This window comes from Syngnathoides biaculeatus, chromosome 12, assembly GCF_019802595.1.
Source record: "Syngnathoides biaculeatus isolate LvHL_M chromosome 12, ASM1980259v1, whole genome shotgun sequence".
NCBI lineage: Eukaryota > Metazoa > Chordata > Actinopteri > Syngnathiformes > Syngnathidae > Syngnathoides > Syngnathoides biaculeatus.
In genome coordinates this window covers 25,947,515-25,966,850 of record NC_084651.1, presented here as the reverse complement: position 1 = coordinate 25,966,850, position 19,336 = coordinate 25,947,515, and the positions used below count along the sequence as shown (strand labels likewise).

The following is a 19,336-nucleotide window of genomic DNA, read 5'->3' as shown; positions in this document are numbered from 1 at the left end:
TAACTTGTGAGCTCTCTTTATCAGGGGATGCAAAGCACGCGCCTCCGCATTTCAAACCCCACGACTTGATTTGATGGCCAGTCAATGAGAGGGTTATATTGCCTGAGCCAGGGACTCCCCAAGATGATGTCAATGCTTTGTGAATCGAACACGTGAAAACTCAAGGGTTCAGTGTGTGCACCTGGGAACGTCATGTTTAAGGTGTGAGTGCAGTAGTAATCTGGCACAAAAACTTGCCATTGGCTGCATAAGCGAGTCGGAGACGCTGCGTTCTCAATATCTCTAAGCCCAATAAGTCAATCACTCACGGGTTCAGGAGATTGGCGTCAGACCCGGAGTCAATGAACGCCATAGCCATTTATGAACGTTCTCCTCCACTTAACGTCACCTGAACCAGGGACCACGTTGGGCTGTCCGTGTTGTAATTCACCGTTGTGAATACCTTGACTGCAGGTCCTACGGGTTTGACTGAGCAGCGAGCCACGAGGTGGCCCAGCAGTCTGCAGTTGTAACAGCGACCCTTATCACTTATCACATTATACACAATACCCTCAATTTCAAATTTCAGCCTCATCACTCGATCTGATACTCTTTTCAGCCCCAAGACATTCTTAGCCAGCTCTTCCTCTAAAATAATCCCTACTCCATTTCTCTTCCCATCAGCTCCATGGTAAAATAATTTAAAGCCTGCTCCGGAGCTTCGAGCCTTACTCCCTTTCCACTTGCTCTGTTGGATGCACAATACATCAACGTTTCTCCTAATCATCATGTCAACTAACTCCTGAGCTTTTCCTGTCATAGTCCCAACATCCAAAGTCCCTACACACAGTTGTAGGGACTGTACATGCCTCTTCTTCTTCTGCTGACTAAGTCGCTTTCCTCCTCTTTTTTGTCTTTGACCTACATTACCTGAATTTCTACCTACACTTTGCAAATTAACAGTGCTGGGGGCGGGCGTAGTTAGCCCAGGCAACGACCTATCAGTTCTGGAAGTCATTTGATGAACGCTCATATATGTTTGGCACAGTTTTACGCCGGATACCCCACTGGCCGCAACCCTCTGCATTTATCCGGGCTTGGGACCGGCCGACAGGACGCAAAGGAATTGTGCACCTCTTCGGGCTGCAGATAGACCAAAACAAGCAAACAAATAAACAAAGTCAGCACATAAGATACATAATTCACACACTCGTCTATGTTAAAGTTTAAGTCTGATAAAAGCTATCAAATAAACACAGTCAGCACATAAGGTACACAAATCACATACTACCTGTGTAAAAAAATAATGGATATGACGATTCAAAGGATATGTGGATGTAAGGGATTAGTTAAAGCGTGCTAGGCTAAACTTGGGCTGAGTAGCTTCTACGCGAACGATACGGCTCGAATTTGGGTACTAACATAAGACTTGTTAAATTTCCTCTAAGTTCTCACGTCCTGCATTGTACCCGTTCTTTAGATCATACACGTTATGGCGTTAAAGACGTTTGATGCTTCTTCAACAGCACTGTTTGATTGCAAATGCTACTCGTTGTTAACCAGCTAAGGTAAGGTGGTCTGAGCCTATAGGCACGTTTAAATTGGTATAAGTAAGTAAGTAAGTACTCATGGTCCTCGTTGTAAAGGAAACGTAGGTTTTGCAGGTCGTGTAAGTACTCACTATTGAATGTTTACCTCCTCAGCAAATATTTGATTACATACGTTGCTTGTTTTTCCCGAGCTAGGCTAGGCTAGGCTAGGCCGCGCAGTTTCAACACGAACGCAAACGGCTCCAATTTGGGTAGTAAAATTATACAGATTATGATTTTAGTCCACTGAAGTCGTCACCAGGGGCGACCCACGTCGAGTACTCACAACATTCGGTCCGTGTTTCTCAGCGACAGCCCAGAAACCTGTCTGACCTAGAGAAGATCTGTGTGGAGGAGTGGGCCACAATCCCTCCTGCAGTGTGTGCAAACCTGGTGAACAACCGCAGGAAAAGTTTGACCTCTGTAATTGCAAACAAAGGCTACTGTACCAAATATTAACATTGGTTTTCTTAGGTGTTCAAATACTTATTTGCAACTGTGTCATACAAATAAATTGTTAAAGAAATCATACATTGTGATTTCTGGACTTTTCTTTTTCGATTATTTCTCTCACAGTGGACATGCACTTGCGATGAAAATTTCAGACCGCTCCATGATTTCTAAGTGGGAGAACTTACAATATAGCAGTGTGTTCAAATACTTATTTTCTTCACTGCAGTTATTGGTTTGCTCCTTTAGTCTGCTTGTATATGAAGGCTTGGGCCGATAAAAATAAAACGGTGAACAGGATATTAGGGTGCCGCATGCTGGCAGGTGGAATCCACAGGTCTTCATTACAAACAATGGAAGATGTACAGCAGCTTGATGATGAAGCACTGATAGAATCTGCTTATCTTCCAAAGTCTTACCACACTTTGTCTTTTGTACTGCCTGTTTTTTTTCTCTTTGTGTGTTCGTGCGTATGTGTGTGTATGTGTTTGTCTCTGTCTGCCTGTCTGTCTGTCTGTTGTCTAGGAGTCGCTTTCCTACCAGCATCCATCTCCTACCTTATTGGAACCTACATATTTGGTACACTGGCGCACAAGATGGGGAGGTAAGAGAGAAATAACTCTTATCTATTCTCAGTCTCTCCTTCACTCCCTCGGGTGGGTGCGATATCTGCTTCCGCTTTGCAAAATTAGATTTCAGTGTTTTGATGTTTGTGAGCCTGGCCTCACTGCTGCCTTGATGCTCCAGTGCGTCATAACGGCTCCTGGATATGTCACATCTTGGAATGGTAGTTCAGCATGGTTATCACTGTCTACTACACCTCTTTTAGAAATTACTTTCAAATGATGCTTCTCAAAGTATTGTTCCTTTTACTGTAACTTCAATTTTGTATCTGTGTATTTATGGTTAGCTTTACGTTAAAAAAAAAAAGGGGATACTTTCGGAGTTCATCTTTTTCTATGTTCACTGAGAAAGTCTCATTTAATTTGATAAGAACTTGTGTGTTGTGACATCTCCCATAATAGCTAATATAATTTTAAAAAGGAAAAGATTTTTGACTCACTTTACAGTACTTTTGTAACAAATGTTACATTCAGGAATTAGTGTCTTTTAGGTCAGATTTTTTTTCTCATATGACAGCAGTTCCATCTCTTATGCTTAATTTAGTTTCTATTCTGTTCAAATGTACTAGTTTTAACATTGTGTACAGTTTTATGAGTAGAGATGTCCTTTAAGGTAACATGACATTTTCATCTGGTTCAAAGGTCTTCAACTTATCAGCTTTCTCCTCAGGCACTTGTTTGGTTAGGATCATTCTTATTCTTGTTTCCTGAATCCCTTTTTGTAATGGGATATTTATATCTTGAGTCACATTTTATTTTCTCGAATTTCAGAAATGTGTTGTTGAAAAAAAGAAAGACAATTTTATAATTCCCTGATGAATTGTCTCTCCACCAACAGATGGCTTTGTGCCCTGATTGGAATGGTGGTGGTTGGAATCTGTGTAATAGGGGTGAGTATAGTGGACTTAAGGTTAAGCCCGAACCATTAGGGTATACTAGGGAGCAATGTAAATCTGGCATAGTGGGCAGTGCATCCTTCTGTCAGGGGTGTGTTAGATCAGTGATGGTAATTTAATAGACCATTTTACCCCAGCGGATCTGCAGGAAAGCAGGCTGCACCAAAATTGGCATGTCTCCGGTAAACTTCATTCGCAGCCAATTAAAGCGGCTCCTCTCATTCACACACAGTAGTGCATGGAGACATCTCGGTGCTGATGAGGACCATGTGTAATCACAGTGATCTGTGCGTACGTGGAACAGATCAATGCTCTTGGCGGGTGTGGCAACAGATGTAGTAAATACATTATGAGCTGGTGATAACACACAGTGAATTAAATGTGTCCATGGACCTCATGTATCGCTCCTCATCTCCGATAATTCGTGTACCCACCCCCACCATAGCTCCGCCAGCTAAAGTGATAATAATAATGACAATACTAAAGCACCCAATCAATTAATTTCTACAATGATTCAGAGGGTGTCATCCCCAATGTTCACATATTTATGAATGAAACATCTGACCTCAACCATACATGCACAGTATGTGGACGTTGTATATCTGTCTCCCTGCACCTTGATCAAATTCATCAAAATCACTGTTTAGCAGCAGTATATCACTCCACATATAACTGTGTCATCTGCATAGCTATGATAGTCAAAATTCAAGGTTTGAAAATTTGAACCCAAGGGTACCATATACAGGCTAAATAGGAGGGGCCCAATGACTGAACCTTGAGGACCCCACAGGTCATTGCCATTCGTTGAGATTGAGCACTTCCAATAGTTACAAAGTAGCTCCATTCCTCCAGGTAGGAGCTGAAGCTTTTAAGGACTGTTCCATTTAGTCCTACCCACATTTCCTACCTGTTCAGCAGTATATTTTGATCTACCGTATCAAAAGTCATTGTGGCAACCATGAAGCCGTGTGATGGTCTGGGTCTGCTTCGATGTCTCAGCAGGAAAACTTGTTGTGATTGTTGGAATGATGAATTCTGCTGTGTACCAGAAAATCCTGAAGGAGCACACTTGGAACATGCAGCAGGACAACAATCTGTAACACACCAGCAAACACCACCTCAGAATGGCTCCCAAAAAAAAAAAAAAAACCCCAACATTAAGGTTATGGAGTGGCCAAGTCAAAGTCCAGATTTAAATCCAATTGAGATCCTGTGGCTTGACCTTAAATTCCTGCAAGAAAACCCCCTGAAATGGCAGAGTCGAATCAATTCTAGAAAGAAGAGTGGGACAAGATTCCGCCACAGCAATGTAAAGGACTCATCACTAATTTTTGCAAATGCTTGATTTCAGTTATTGCTCCCTGGAGTGGCACAACCGGTTCAGGGGTCAATTACTTTTTCACAGAAGGTCAGAAAGGATTGGATTTTCTTTGTGCCTTAATCAATTGAAATGTCGTTTAAAAACTGCATTTTGTATTTACTTGGGTTGCCTCTGAGTGATATTAATATTGGTTTGATGATTTGAAAACTGGCGGCACAGTGGCACAGCTGTAGAGCGTTGGCCTCACAGTTGTGAGATCCAGGGTTCAATTCTGGCCCCGCCTGTGTGGAGTTTGCATGTTCTCCCCATGCCTGCGTGGGTTTCCTCTGGGCACTGTGGTTTCCTCCGCCATCCCCAAAACATGGATTAATTGAATCCATTGAAGACTCTAAATGGGGCCTAGGTGTGGTTGTGAGAGCGACTGTTGTCGGTCTCCATTTGCCCTGCGATTGGCTGGGAACCAGTTCAGGATATACCCTGCCTCCTGCATGATGACAGATGGGCTTGGCTCCAGCAATCCCTTGACCCAGGTGAGGATAAGCGGCTCAGAAAATGGATGCTGGATCGGTGGATTGGGAAACTTTGTGTGTGATGTGCAAAAAAAAAAAAAAAAAAATGAAATCAGGAGGGGGGCAAATAACACAGCACAATATATGTTTGGATTTTTATTTTGTAACTTGGTATCTACTAATTGTAGGTTCCATTTGCAAGAGATATCTATGGTCTCATTCTCCCAAACTTCGGGGTTGGTTTTGCCATTGGTAAGTATGTAACATACAAAATAATAATACTCCAGCTTTATATGGTACACTTAATATGTAACCTGTTCAAATTTTTACATTACATTTACAGGTATGGTGGATTCTTCTATGATGCCTATAATGGGATACTTGGTTGACTTGCGGCATGTGTCAGTTTATGGAAGTGTGTACGCCATAGCTGATGTGGCTTTTTGCATGGGGTTTGCGCTCGGTAAGCAAGAAGGCACATGATACCTTGGAACTTGCAATTACTGTATATGACACTAATGTACCCCAGCGGGCTTTGTTTTTATTTTGGAGCTAGCATCAGCTAGCTTCAAAGAAATACATTAAAGTAGAACTCGTTCTTTATTTGCATACAAAATCTCATCAGATTTAAAGTTTTTTTTTCCATCCCTGGTTTATGTTCACTTTTTCAAAAGCTTGTATTGATCACCCTAGTGCCAGTTGTGACAGTATTTACACCCTACTGCAGTATTTATTTGTTTGGGTAAATTGTTAAAAGTTCAAATAATGTTATTAGCTCAATTATAATATCACATACACACAGCCTTTGAAATAAATATTTAACACATCATAAATTTTCTCACTAAATATACTTTCAAATGTGCTATTGACCTGAAAATGTCACCAGATGTTGGCAACAACCCAAGGAATTCATACATACAAAGAAAGTACAACAAATATCAGAAATTAAGTTGTGTATATTAATGCGAAAAGGAAAAAGGTATTGAACACAAAAATGGGAGGTGCAAAAAGGCATGGAAAGCTAAGACGACACCTAATGTCTATTAATGAAAATAAATAAATAAACAACAGCAATCCAGCCCCTTGTCAGTGCAAATAATTATCAACTCGGAGCCCATCAGTAGGACTGATGGCCTACAAAAAGATGTCATTGCCAAGGTGTGAGTCAAGACAAATCTGATGATGGGAAAGAGCAAAGAGCTATCTCAACACCATTGCAAAGTCACACATCTAACCTTCTGAATGTTCCAGTTAGCACAATTGGGGGCAGAATACATAAGTGGTAAGGCAATCATACCATATATCGATAAGGTGCTCCTTGCAAAATTTATGACAGAGAAGTGCAAAGAATAACCTTTTCCAAGAGCTAAGGAGCACCTGTGGAGAAGATCGAAAAGACCTGGAATTAGCAGGTACTGTGGTCACAAGAAATACGGTATGTAATGCATTCCACCGCAGGGCCTGCATGCACACTCACTACACAATACCCCAATGGTGGGGAAAAAAAAAAAAAAAAACTTGTCTAAAGTTTGCTGAACAACATTTTAACAAGCCAGTTAAATAATGGGAAAATATAGTCTGGTCAGATAAGAGGAAAATTGAACTCTTTGGATGCCATAATGCAAATCAAGTTTGGAGGAGAAAAAAAAACCTAAAAACACCACACCAAAAGTTCAGAGGTGGAACATAATGGTGTGGGTCTGCTCTTGAGCAAATAGTAATGGTACATGTCATGTTATTGAAGGAAGGATGAATGGGTAAATGTACCAATTCATTCAAAAATCTGCTGCCATCTACGAGAATGATGAAAATGAAACAAGGATGGACATTTCAGTCAGATGATGATCCAAAACAAACTGCCAAGAAATCTCTTATTTGGTTTCAAAGAAAAATAATAAAGCTGCTAGAATGGCCTAGCTAATCACCTGATTTGAATCCATTTGAAAATTTTTGGGGAAAAAATGAAACTCAAGGTCCATAAAAGAAGCCCATGCAAGCTACGAGATTTGAAGATTGCTTGTGTGTAGGAAAAGGCCACAATCACACCAGAGCAATGCATACAACTTGTTTCTCCATATAGGCGCCATCTTGAAGCAGTCATTGCAAACAAAGGCTTTTTCGACAAAGTATTGAAGAACCATCAGTTGGCGTGTTCACCCTTTTCCCCTTTGTCATTTCACATTATTACACATATCTCCTGATCTTATTTGTTCTACTTTCTTTGTAAGTATGGATGACTTCGTTTGTTCTCAAGACCGGGTGAGAATTTCATGTCAATAGCCCCATTTGGAATATATTTAGTGAGAAAAATGGTGACATGTTAAATACTTATTTCAGCCGATCTATACACGCGTACAGAGTCATCAAATGACTCATGCCTCCCAGTTCTTGGTCCGAATCTTGGCTCCAGCCTTCCTGTACAAAGTGAGAATATTGTCTTTGTGCTCATGTTGGTTTTCTCTTGGTACTTTGCCTCCTCCCGACGTGATGATTAGGAGAAAGGTTGATGTATTGTGCATCCAAGAGAGCAAGTGGAAAGGGAGTAAGGCTAGAAGCTTAGGAGCAGGGTTTAAATTATTTTACCATGGACTAGATGGGAAGAGAAATGGAGTAGGGGTTATTTTAAAGAAAGAACTGTCTGAGAATGCCTTGGAGGTGAAAAGAGTATCAGATCGATTGATGAAGATGAAATTTGAAATTGAGGGTTTTATGTATAATATGATTAGCGGCTATGCCCTACAGGTAGGATGTGACCTCGAGTTGAAAGCAAAATTTTGGAAGGAACTAGACGAAGTCATCCTGAGCATGCCAGAGAGAGAGCAAGTTGTGATTGGTGATTTCAAAGCACATGTTGGCGAAGGAAACAGGGACGATGAAGAAGTGATGGTTAAGTACGGCATTCAGCAAAGGAACTTTGAGGGTCAAATGGTGGTGGACTTCACAAAAAGGATGGAATTGGCAGTGGTGAACACTTATTTCCAGAAGAGACAGGAACAAAGAGTGAGCGACAAGAGCAGAGGTAGGAGCGCGCAGGTGGATTATATTTTGTGCAGACGATGTAATCTGAAGGAGTTGACTGATTGTAAGGTGTGGTGGGTGAGAGTGTAGCTCGAAAGCATAGAATGGTGGTGTGTAGGATGACTCTGGTAGCGGGTAGGAAGATTAAGAAGACAAAGGTAGAGTTGAGAATCAAGTGATGGAAGTTGAGGAAGGAAGAATGTCGTGTGGCCTTTCGGAAAGAGGTGAGACAGGCTCTAGATGGACAGGAAGAGCTCCAGGAAGACTGGAATACTACTGCCAAGGTACTCAGAGAGGCAGGCAGGAGAGGACTTGGGGTACCTTCTGGTAGGAAAGGGGAGAAGGAGACTTGGTGGTGGAACCCCAAAATATAGGAAGTCATCCAAGGAATTAGATTACCGAAGAAGAAGTGGGACATGGAGAGGACTGAGGCCAGGCGGAAGGAATACATTGAGATGCGACGTAGGACAAAGGTAGAGGTGGTGAAGGCTAAACAAGAGGAATATGACAACGTACACCAGGTTGGATATGAAAGAGGGAGAAACGGATCTGTAAAGGTTGGCCAGACAGAGGGATAGAGATGGGAAGGATGTACAGCAAGTAAAGGTGATTAAGGACAGCGATGGAAATGTGTTGACTGGTGCCAGAAGTGTGCTAAGAAGATGGAAAGAGTACTTTGAGAGGTTAATGAATGAAGAGAATGGGAGAGAAGGTACAGTCAAAGAGGCAAGGGTGAATGACCAAGAAGTGCCAATGATTAGTAAGGGGGAAGTTAGAAAGGCACTGAACTGAATGAAAAATGGAAAGACAGTTGGTCCTGATGACATACCAGTAGAGGTATGGAAGCAATTTGGAGAGATGGTTGTGGAGTTTTTGACCAACTTATTCAATAGAATACTAGCAGGAGAGAAGATGCCAGAAGAATGGCGGAAAAGTGTGCTCGTCCCCATTTTTAAGAACAAAGGTGATGTTCAGAGCTATGGAAACTAAGGAGGAATAAAGATGATGAGCCACACAATGAAGTTATGAGAAAAAGTAGTGGAGGCTAGACTCAGGATAGAAGTAAGTATCTGCGAGCGACAGTATGGTTTCGTGCCTAGAAAGAGTCCCACGGATGCATTATTTGCCTTGAGGATGCTCGTGGAAAAGTACAGAGGTCAGAAGGAGCTACATTGTGTCTTTGTAGACCTAGAGAAAGCCTCTGACAGAGTACCAAGAGAGAAACTGTGGTACTGCATGCGCAAGTCTGGTGTGGCGGAGAAATATGTTATAATAGTACAGGACATGTATGAGCGCAGCAGAACAGCGGTGAGATGTGCCGTTGGTGTGTCAGAAGAATTTAAGGTGGAGGTGGGACTGCATCAGGGTTCCACACTGAGCCCCTTCCTGTTTGCGGTAGTAATGGATAGACGGACAGATGAGGTTAGACTTTCATCCCCTTGGACTATGATGTTTGCAGATGATATGGTGATCTGCAGTGAAAGCAGGGAGCAGGAGGAGGAACAATTAGAAAGATGGAGGCACATACTGGGGAGGAGAGGAATGAAGATTAGTTTAAGTAAAACAGAATATATGTGCATGAATGTGAGGGGCGGAGGAGGAGGAGTGAAGCTCCAGGGAGAAGAGAGAGCGAGGGTGGATGACTTAAAATACTTAGGGTCAACAATACAGAGCAATGTGGTGGTAAAGTGTGTGGTAAAGAAGTGAAGAAACGGGTCCGAGCAGGTTGGAACAGCTGGCGGAAGGTGTCTGGTGTGTTATGTGACAGAAGAGTCTCTACTGGGATGAAGGCCAATGTTTATAAAACAGCGGTGAGGCCAGCCATGATGTACGGATTAGAGACGGTGGCACTGAAGAGACAACAGGAAGCAGAACTGGAGGTGGCAGAAATGAAGATGTTGAGGTTCTCTTTTGGAGTGAGAAGGTTAGATAGGATTAGAAATTAGCTCATGATAGGCACACCTAAAGTTGGATGTTTTGGAGACAAGGTTCAAGAGAGCAGACTTCAATGGACATGTTCAGAGGCAAGAGAGTGAGTATATTGGTAGAAGGGTGCTGAGGAAGGAGCTGCCAGGCAAAAGAGCGAGAGGAAGACCAAAGAAAAGGTTGATGGATGTTGTGAGGGAGGACATGAGGACAGTGGGTGTTAGAGAAGATACACGAGATTGGTTTAGATGGAAAAAGTGGCGACCCCTCATTGGACAAGCCGAAAGGAAAAGAAGACTTTGCCTCCTCCCACTTTCCAAAAACATGCATATTGGTTGAGTACAGACTAAATTGTCCACAAGTGTGAATGTGTGCATGAATGGCTGTTGTCTATATGTGCCTGTCAACTGGGCAACCAGTCATGAGTTTAACCTGCCTCTCGCCCAAAGTCAGCTGGGACAAGCTCCAGCTCACCTGCAAACTTGACAACAAGACCTCCAAAAAAGTGGATGGACTCTATCGCTAGGACCAGTTGTCTTCTCTGAGGACATTTGATCTTTTTAGGTGGCATTAGAAAATGTAATTATTTGGATTGTACAACTGACAATGGACCAGGCACACGTCAACACCTTTGTTGAATTTGAATTTTTCTAACCCTCATAGTGAGGTTATAAGTCCAGCTAAAGCTAATGCAGCTGGTAGACAATGAATCGGACAGACCATCTGTACATGTGCTAGTGTTCTTTCCATTAGGAAGAATAAAGATAGCAAAAACAGTATGTCAGATGAGCCATTCTCCAGAGTGGTGGATATTTTGTATATATTTTGTGACATAATAATCAGCAGGAAAATACCCAGTGTAAAATGGCCACATGTGGCCCTAAAAGAACCACAATGTAGGGTAGCTGAGCAGACATCATTTAAGGCTAAGTAGATTTTCTTCCCATGCTTGTTTATTGCAACAACGCTCTTACAGGTCTTAAGAAGCGTCATGCTCCAGCAAATGGGATGTGAAGTGGCTCATGCTGAAAATAACAGCAACATTTTGTTAAACTTGGTTTCAAATCTCCTTTAAAAATGTGAATTTTTGAATAACTTTCCTGAATAGTTATCATTTAAATGTCCATCCATCCATTTTCTTAGCCACTTATCCTCACAAGAGTTGTGGGAGTGCTGGAGCCTCTCACAGCTATCAACGGGCAGGAGGAAGGGTACAACATGAAATGGTTGCCAGCCAATCACAGGGCACATGGAGACAGACAACAGTTGCACACACAATCACATCTTGGGGCAATTTAGAGTCTCCAATTAATGCATGTTTTGCGGATGTGGGAGGAAACCAGAGTGCCCGGAGAAAACCCACACAGGCACGAACACGCATACTCCACACAGGCGGGACCAGGATTTGGACCCTCGTCCTCTGAACTGTGAGACCAACGCTCAATAGCTACTCCACCCTGCCAAATACCACTCAAATAGTTCAATGCAAATATTAAATAGAACTAATTATTGACCTAATATGCAAATCCAAACTGGTGTTAACTGGAAGTGCCACAGTAAGAGACACTACAAACAAAGCATTCGTCAAATAAAATTTATCCAAACTATTTTTTTCCAGCAGTTATGATAGTCTAGTGTAGGGCCAAAAGTTCAATTGTTTTTATACATTATGTTTTTATAAGGCAGGGTAGACAACTGGTTATCACATTTGCTTGCTTCTGAGGACTGGGGTCCAAATCCCAGTCCCGCCTATGTTGAGTTTGCACGTTTTTCCTGTGCCTGCGTGTGTTTTCTCCAGGTACTCTCGTTTCCTCCCACATCCCAGGTAGTTTGATTGAAGAATAAATTGCCCATAGGTGTCAATATTTGCAAAAAAAAAAAAAAAAAAAGTGAATATAGGCTGAAAAATGCAACCCCATGGGGGCACAAACCAGTGCAATCTGTAGGCCAGTCCCAAGCCTGGATAAATGCAGAGGGGTGCGTCAGGAAGGGCATCCGGCGTAATAACTGTGTCAAACAAATATAGAAAGGGAGTTAGTCCTGATGACATACCGGTGGAGGTATGGAACCAATTTGGAGAGATGGCTGTGGAGTTTTTGACCAACTTATTCAATAGAATACTAGCAGGAGAGAAGATGCCAGAAGAATGGAGGAAAAGTGTTCTAGTTTCCATTTTTAGAACAAAGGCGATGCTCAGAACTGTGGAAACTACAGAGGAATAAAGATGATGAGCCACACAATGAAGTTATGGGAAAGAGTAGTGGAGGCTAGACTCAGGACAGAAGTAAGTATCTGCGAGCAATAGTATGGTTTCATGCCTAGAAAGAGTACCACAGATGCATTATTTGCCTTGAGGATGCTCGTGGAAAAGTACAGAGAAGGTCAGAAGGAGCTACATTGTGTCTTTGTGGATCTAGAGAAAGCCAATGACAGAGTACCAAGAGAGGAACTGTGGTACTGCATACGTAAGTCTGGTGTGGCAGAGAAGTATGTTAAAATAGGACAGGACATGTATGATGGCAGCAGAACAATGGTGAGGTGTACCTTAGGTGTGACAGAGGAATTTAAGGTGGAGGTGGGACTGCATCAGGCATCAGCTCTGACCCCCTTCCTGTTTGCAGTGGTAATGGATAGGCTGACAGATGAGGTTAGACTGGAATCCCCTTGGACTATGATGTTTTCAGATGATATTGTGATATGCAGTGAAAGCAGGGAGCATGCAGAGGAACAATTAGAAAGATGGAGACATGCACTGGAAAGGAGAGGAATAAACATTAGAGTATATTGAGAGGAAGGGTGCTGAGGATGGAGATGCCAGGCAAAAGAGCGGGAGGAAGACCAAAGAGAAGGTTTATGGATGTGGTCAAGGAAGACATGAGGGCAGTTGGGGTTAGAGAGGAAAATGCAGGAGATAGGCTAAGAAGGAAAAAGATGACACGCTGTGGCGACCCCTAACGGGACAAGCCGAAAGGAAAAGAAGAAGAAGAAGAAGAAGAGGCTGAAAGGGATCATTGTATTTTGTTTTTTTATGTTTTACACATCTCATACTTCATCTGAATAGGGGTTTGTAGGTATATTTTTACAATTGAGATATAATATTGAACATGTGTAACGTCAATTATTAATGATAGAAAAATACATTATCATTGTTTGAAGCTAAATTTGAACAACAGGGTTTGTAAGCACCTCGCAAACGCCACCCCATAAGCAGAGCAGTTGCTTTGTTGGTGCTTTAGTAGGTAGCACTTAAACAATTTAGCTACAAAGTTCATTTTTCACGTTTATTTCATTGGCTGCTTATTTAGAACCACAATCGTTGAGTCTTTTCAAATTGCGTTATAAACAATCATTTTGCAAAAGAATGTTTTTTTGAAACAAGGTGGCAATGATCTCATTAATCTTCTGTTTTTAGGCCCATCCATCGGAGGCTCCATAGCTGAAAGTATTGGCTTCCCATGGTTGATGACCATTATCGGAATAGTGGACATTTTATTTGCCCCCCTTTGCCTCTTCCTCAGGAACCCACCTGGACAAGAGGAAAAAATTGTAAGATTTCAAACATACTGAAATACTATAGTAATGAAATCTAGTTCTAGAGAATTACCAACAGTGCAGTATCATGTGAAAAAGATGTTTCCGCAAAATCGCCAGAGAGGAACACAATTAGTGAAGATTTACACCTAATGGACTTGAAGGAGAATTTATGCAAAGTCATAAAATATTTAGAAGTCAACCACATTAACCACCAACTGCAGAGATGAGGAAAGCAAGTAAACCTATATTTTATATTTACTTGCAACAGGCAAATGGGAGGTGAGGGGGGACATTGACTTCTGGTGGTCTGTGCTGGCCAGCAAAGGGTATCCACAGGCAAATATGCAGGCATGAACGGAGTAGAAGGCAAGCAGGTTGCTGTGGACTTCCTCAGCAGGCTCGCACTTGTGCAGGCGAGGAGGAAGGCGTGGAATCTCTGGTTACAAGGAAAAACTGCCATCACTATTTCTTTGAACTCAGCGTAAATAGTTTTGGATGCTAGATGTGACTGACAGTACGACTACTAGAGACAATGTTATGATGAGATGCCGGCCAGGAAAGACTTAACTGCACCGCTGATGATGACGACTTGCAGCTGGTCTCTTCACTAGTGCACATAGACAACCCCCCTCCCAAACAAAAAAAAGAAGGAGAGTTCAAAATGCTGAAGCAGCAGCCCTGACAACGAGATGTGATGAGAAATGTCATTTGCCCTAAAAAAAATATATATATATTCCAGATGCATTCCTCGGGCTCCATGTTCCATCTGGACGAAATGCAATATTCCCTTTTCCCCACTCATATTGAAAGGAACCCGCTTAGCACTTTTTTGCAACAGTTGTATCTCATAGTAATTATTTTTTCGACTGTGCAGCTCCTACTCCGTTGATGTGTTTTTCTGTTGTAAGCAATACAGCAGTCGCAGCAGCATGTCCTAGGTCTTCCCCAATGTCTCCCTTAACTCTTGAATATGCCTGGAACACTTTACAGAGTTCCAGAAGCCATCCAACAAGCCTCGTCAAATAACTAGCTCATATTAATTTTCAGAGGCAGCGTCTGTACCTCTGAAATAGCCAATGACTTCATCGTTATCTCCAAGGGTGAGCTGAGACACGCTGAGGAGAAAACTCATTTCCACTGCTCATATCCATAACCTTGTCCTTTCACTCGGTACCCGATTCACGTGACCAAATGTGAAGGTCAGGACAGATGTAAATTGCTCAGTAAATTGAGACATTTACCTTTTGGCATAGCTCTCTCTACCGTCTGAAAGTTGATGCAATTGTGTGGACACTGGAATCCTCACTCTGTCAACCCCAATTTACATCCCACTTTGATGAAGAACACCCAAAGATAATTTATATCGGGCCGCCTAAAGCAGAACTTCAATCCCAGTTTGGTGGGCACAATACGCCTTTTTCTGGTTGATCACCATGGACTGCTATCAAGAGTATTACAGCAAATGCCTTCCCAAAAATTGATCCAGTATGACAAACTTGTGTGAAGACTTGTACTTGAGGATTCAAATGAGTTTAATTGCAATAAAACAGAGTACAGGATTCGAAGAATTTTTATACACATCAGAAAATCTTTTGAAGCCCTTCCAGGAATTGCATGCAGGGGTTGACCAAACATTCCAACAACTCCACTTCCCCCCCGAAAAAAATTATTATTGTGCTATCTGGCCATGCTGGTCAAATTTCAGACAATAAGGCACACCATCATATAAGGTGCATTATACAAAATAAAATAGTTACATAAGTGTCTTATACACACACCATGTTATGTTGAAGCACAATAAGTACTCCGAAAGGCTCCTCACAACAGTAGCCGTAATGCTCCGACATTCTAACGTCATACCAGCCATACTAAAATATTTTGACATTTTTGAGCGGCGTGTACCACATAAAATTGGTTCAAGATCAGTAAGTACAACTAGAATTAATACATAAGGTGCAGCAAAGTATAAGATGCAGTCGATTTTTGAGAAAATATAAGGCTTTTAAGTGACAGTCCGCAAAATACAGCACAGGGAGTCATCGGGTTACAAAAGAGTTCCGTTCCTATGCTGGTAATGAAACTCGAATTTCGTTGTAAGCCGGATTTTACCTTTAAAGTTAGAATTTACGTTAAAATACTTTGTATAGAAAAACAAATACATTGAAATAAACAAATAAGAGGCTGTACTTACCATTACTACTGAGAGGTGGATGGAGAAGAAGGGGAGGCTGTGCTTAGCTATTGTGAAGGAATCTGGTCCTCAATCCATAACGTAAGTAGTCTCTATATCTGGACAAGTATCAAAGAAGGTTGCTTTGTGATCACTGTATCTGAAATAGGAACGTAACCCTTCAAATACACTAAAATACGGGATTTGTTTTGAATAATTGTCACCACGGTCGACCGACTGAAGCCTAGCTCTTTACCGATGGTCATCGGTGTCTGTCCTTTCTCCGATCTTATGATCTTGAGCTTCACTTCCATGGTAATGGATTTTAGTTTGGCTGCAGAAGCATTGCAAAAAGACACCTTTCTTCTTTGGGGCCATAATGTCTAAAAAGGAGGGCGAAAAATGTGAAGATACTCCCGGCGCAGAAACACGGACCAGCACTATGCACATTAGACAAAATGGCGGACGGGAAGAGGCATTGTAAAGTCAAAATGTTGAAGGTCGAGACCCTTTTAACTCGAGGATTCCCTGTATAGATGTTTATTTATCTGTTTTGAGCACTACTGCTATCTGACACTGCTTGACCAGTGTGACAAAGGGTGTTCTTAATATTTAATTGCACCAGTGCAAAGTATGTGATTTTTTTAAAAGAGTTGACTAAACCTTTGTTTCACTTCCAATAGTAGGCACTGATTTTCATGCAAGAGACGTAATGCTAAAACCTAAAAAAAAAAAAAAAAAAAAAAAAAAAATGGTCATATTTTGATGAGACCATCTCTCGTCTTTGTCTGCAAGATGACAGGGCACCTTAAATGCCCTGTTCGTCCTAGCTTGCGTAGAAATTCTGTCAATGAAGATAATAAACAGAGCGAGTAACAAAGGGCAGCCTGCCAAAATCCATCATCCTGCATGAAGATGTTGAACTGCCAAAGCCAGCGATCCAAACCGAGCTCCCACACTGATTGTAAACAATGGAATGGCCCTCAGAATCAGGCCCCATACCAGTACTCCTTGAGCACTCCCCACAGAACATCACGAGGGACACAAGCGAGTGTCTTCTAGAAGTCCTCAAATCCTATCAAGGCCAGGTTGGGCAGTCCACCCATCAATATCTTTGTGAGGCTATAGAACTGGGCCAATCTTACATATTGTACCTGCCAGATCTGAGGTTCTCCATCTCTATCTTGTGAACAGAATAACCTTATAGATGGATATTGCATGCTTTCTGGTTTCTTCCACTAAAAAGAGCAACCATCACCCTAGTGTGCCAGTCTAGAGTTACAGTATGTTGTTTGATCAGTCTAGCGTTACAGGCCTTTCTTCTGTTCACATGGACTCACATCCTTGACCTACTTGTAAACATTTTTCTTTGGTTCTGTTGTTGTTGGTACAAATGGTAGTTCGTTGATGGTGGTGATGAGGATTCCAGCTGCAGTAGGGTTCATAATGTATAAGTATAGTCGTACAGTACGATGGATGGATGGATGGCTAGGTGGCTAGATAGATAGATAGATAGATAGATAGATAGATAGATAGATAGATAGATAGATAGATAGATAGATAGATAGATAGATAGATAGATAGATAGATATAGTCATAATTGAATGGACATTTTTTAACTGTCTTTCAGGCTATTTTGATGGACACCAACTGTTCAATGAAGACAAGATCCTACTCCACGCAGGGAAATTACTATCAAGGTGAAAACATGGATCACGATTATGATGATTATGACTAAGTCAACTCAGCCACGAAGGATACCATGAAGAAGGGTTCAGAGGATATATTTTCTTGTATAAAACTAAGGAACACAGAAAAAAACACCAAGAAAACCAAGCAGCCAAGATGTTTTGTATGTGAAATTCTTGGCTTCCGACTACTCTGTCCATTGTCTTATTAGCGCTTGTACCAAGGCGAACCAAAATGAATCTGGATCTTTGTTTGCAAGCATACCATGTCAGAGCCAAGAGCCCTATTTGCTATAGACCGCCATTTTTTTTTCTTCAAAAAGCACTTTTGTAGACAGTAGAAGGGTGCTGAACAAAATGTTTACTAATTATTTCAAATAGTCACCAAATTCCTGTCTGTTTGATGTAATGCAAAATACTTTTTTTGTCCCGTGTTTCCAATACTGCATGTAATGTTTTTCCCTCTGGCCTACGTTGCTTAAAATTGTGGATGATTGCGTCAGTGACAGTTATATGACCTACTTATTGAGTGGGAGTCAAACCCAAGACGTGCTGGATTTGTTATTGTTTGAATTATAATTGTGTGTTCAGATAGAACATGAGAAATAAAAGTGGGAAAAAAATATTGTCACACTGTAGGTCATTTCAGAGGGCTGTTTTTTTTTTTTTTTAGAAACTAAAGAAAACTGATAATGGTCAAATTGTGCACAATTGCATCGTACAACTAAGATACAACACTGGTCCATAACTGAATAACGAGGATAGGAGAACAAAGTGGATATTTTTGTCTTTTTCCTTTGTAGATATTTTTTTACGTGTTTTTCATTAGTATAAATCAATTGCATTTGAAATAAATTTGACAAACACGAAAACCAAAGAAAAAGAAGTCAAATGTTAAAAGAACAAAACATATAAGCTCAAGTTTTAAATCTTGCTATAAATACAGGGTTTCCCAAAGGTCACAATACACTTCCTTTTTTCAATTTCATTCAGATATTATTTACGCAGAATAGAATGTTTTTGAACAAAAAGAATATTTTTTATTCAAGAATGTCAGGTTTTGTTCTGACTTCCGGGACAAAACCCCTCTGAACACATTTCAATATATATAAGCCTTCATTCATCGACAAATAACTGCTGTACTTTAATTAGCAACCCAATCAGTGCGGCCACGGCCGCCATTCATGGAAAGCGTGTCACAACTGTCTAAACACGAGGTGCATTTAGGGACTCTCCGTAAATGGGAATGAATGTGTTCTTTGGTGGTTCTTTTGTAGTACAGAACATAATTATAAACACTGATTACTTGGAAAAAATTTCATGAGAATGCTTTAGTTAAAACTATGCGATCAAACTGTCATGATATGGAGTTGATTGTGTTTTGTAATATGAGAATAGATCATTTTAATATAGTCAGCGAGAGCTGCAAGGTATAAAAAGTTACCAATATCCTTTCACCATTGTTCTTCTAACCCAGTATGTTGTATATTTTTGTCCCCATATTAAGGACGAAAGTCCTGTTTGTTTTAATTCCAAATTTGAAAAAAGAACAACACCCAAGCAACATGGGTTTACTCATGGTTTTGAGATTGCAGGGTAAACGCTGGAGCTGCTTACTTGTGTGGAGTAAATG

At 41.2% G+C, this 19,336-nt stretch overlaps 1 protein-coding gene and 1 long non-coding RNA gene across 2 annotated transcripts in view; one reads left to right on the top strand and one right to left on the bottom strand.

Annotated features, from left to right (window-relative positions):
- slc18a2 (solute carrier family 18 member 2) overlaps nucleotides 1–18,313 on the top strand; it is a 53,302-nt gene extending 34,989 nt beyond the window's left edge. Inside the window, exons 11-16 of the mRNA XM_061837970.1 lie at nucleotides 2,544–2,622; nucleotides 3,480–3,531; nucleotides 5,556–5,619; nucleotides 5,711–5,830; nucleotides 13,724–13,857; nucleotides 17,646–18,313. Of these exons, the coding sequence (XP_061693954.1) occupies nucleotides 2,544–2,622; nucleotides 3,480–3,531; nucleotides 5,556–5,619; nucleotides 5,711–5,830; nucleotides 13,724–13,857; nucleotides 17,646–17,753 (557 nt within the window). The 3' untranslated portion in view covers nucleotides 17,754–18,313. The remainder of the gene's footprint in view (nucleotides 1–2,543; nucleotides 2,623–3,479; nucleotides 3,532–5,555; nucleotides 5,620–5,710; nucleotides 5,831–13,723; nucleotides 13,858–17,645) is intronic.
- LOC133510194 (uncharacterized) lies at nucleotides 13,614–14,781 on the bottom strand. Its single transcript, XR_009797543.1, has 3 exons — nucleotides 14,105–14,781; nucleotides 13,916–13,999; nucleotides 13,614–13,837 (listed from the first exon to the last, which is right to left on the bottom strand). It is a non-coding gene; the product is annotated as an uncharacterized LOC133510194 (long non-coding RNA).
- Nucleotides 18,314–19,336: the final 1,023 nt, after the last annotated feature.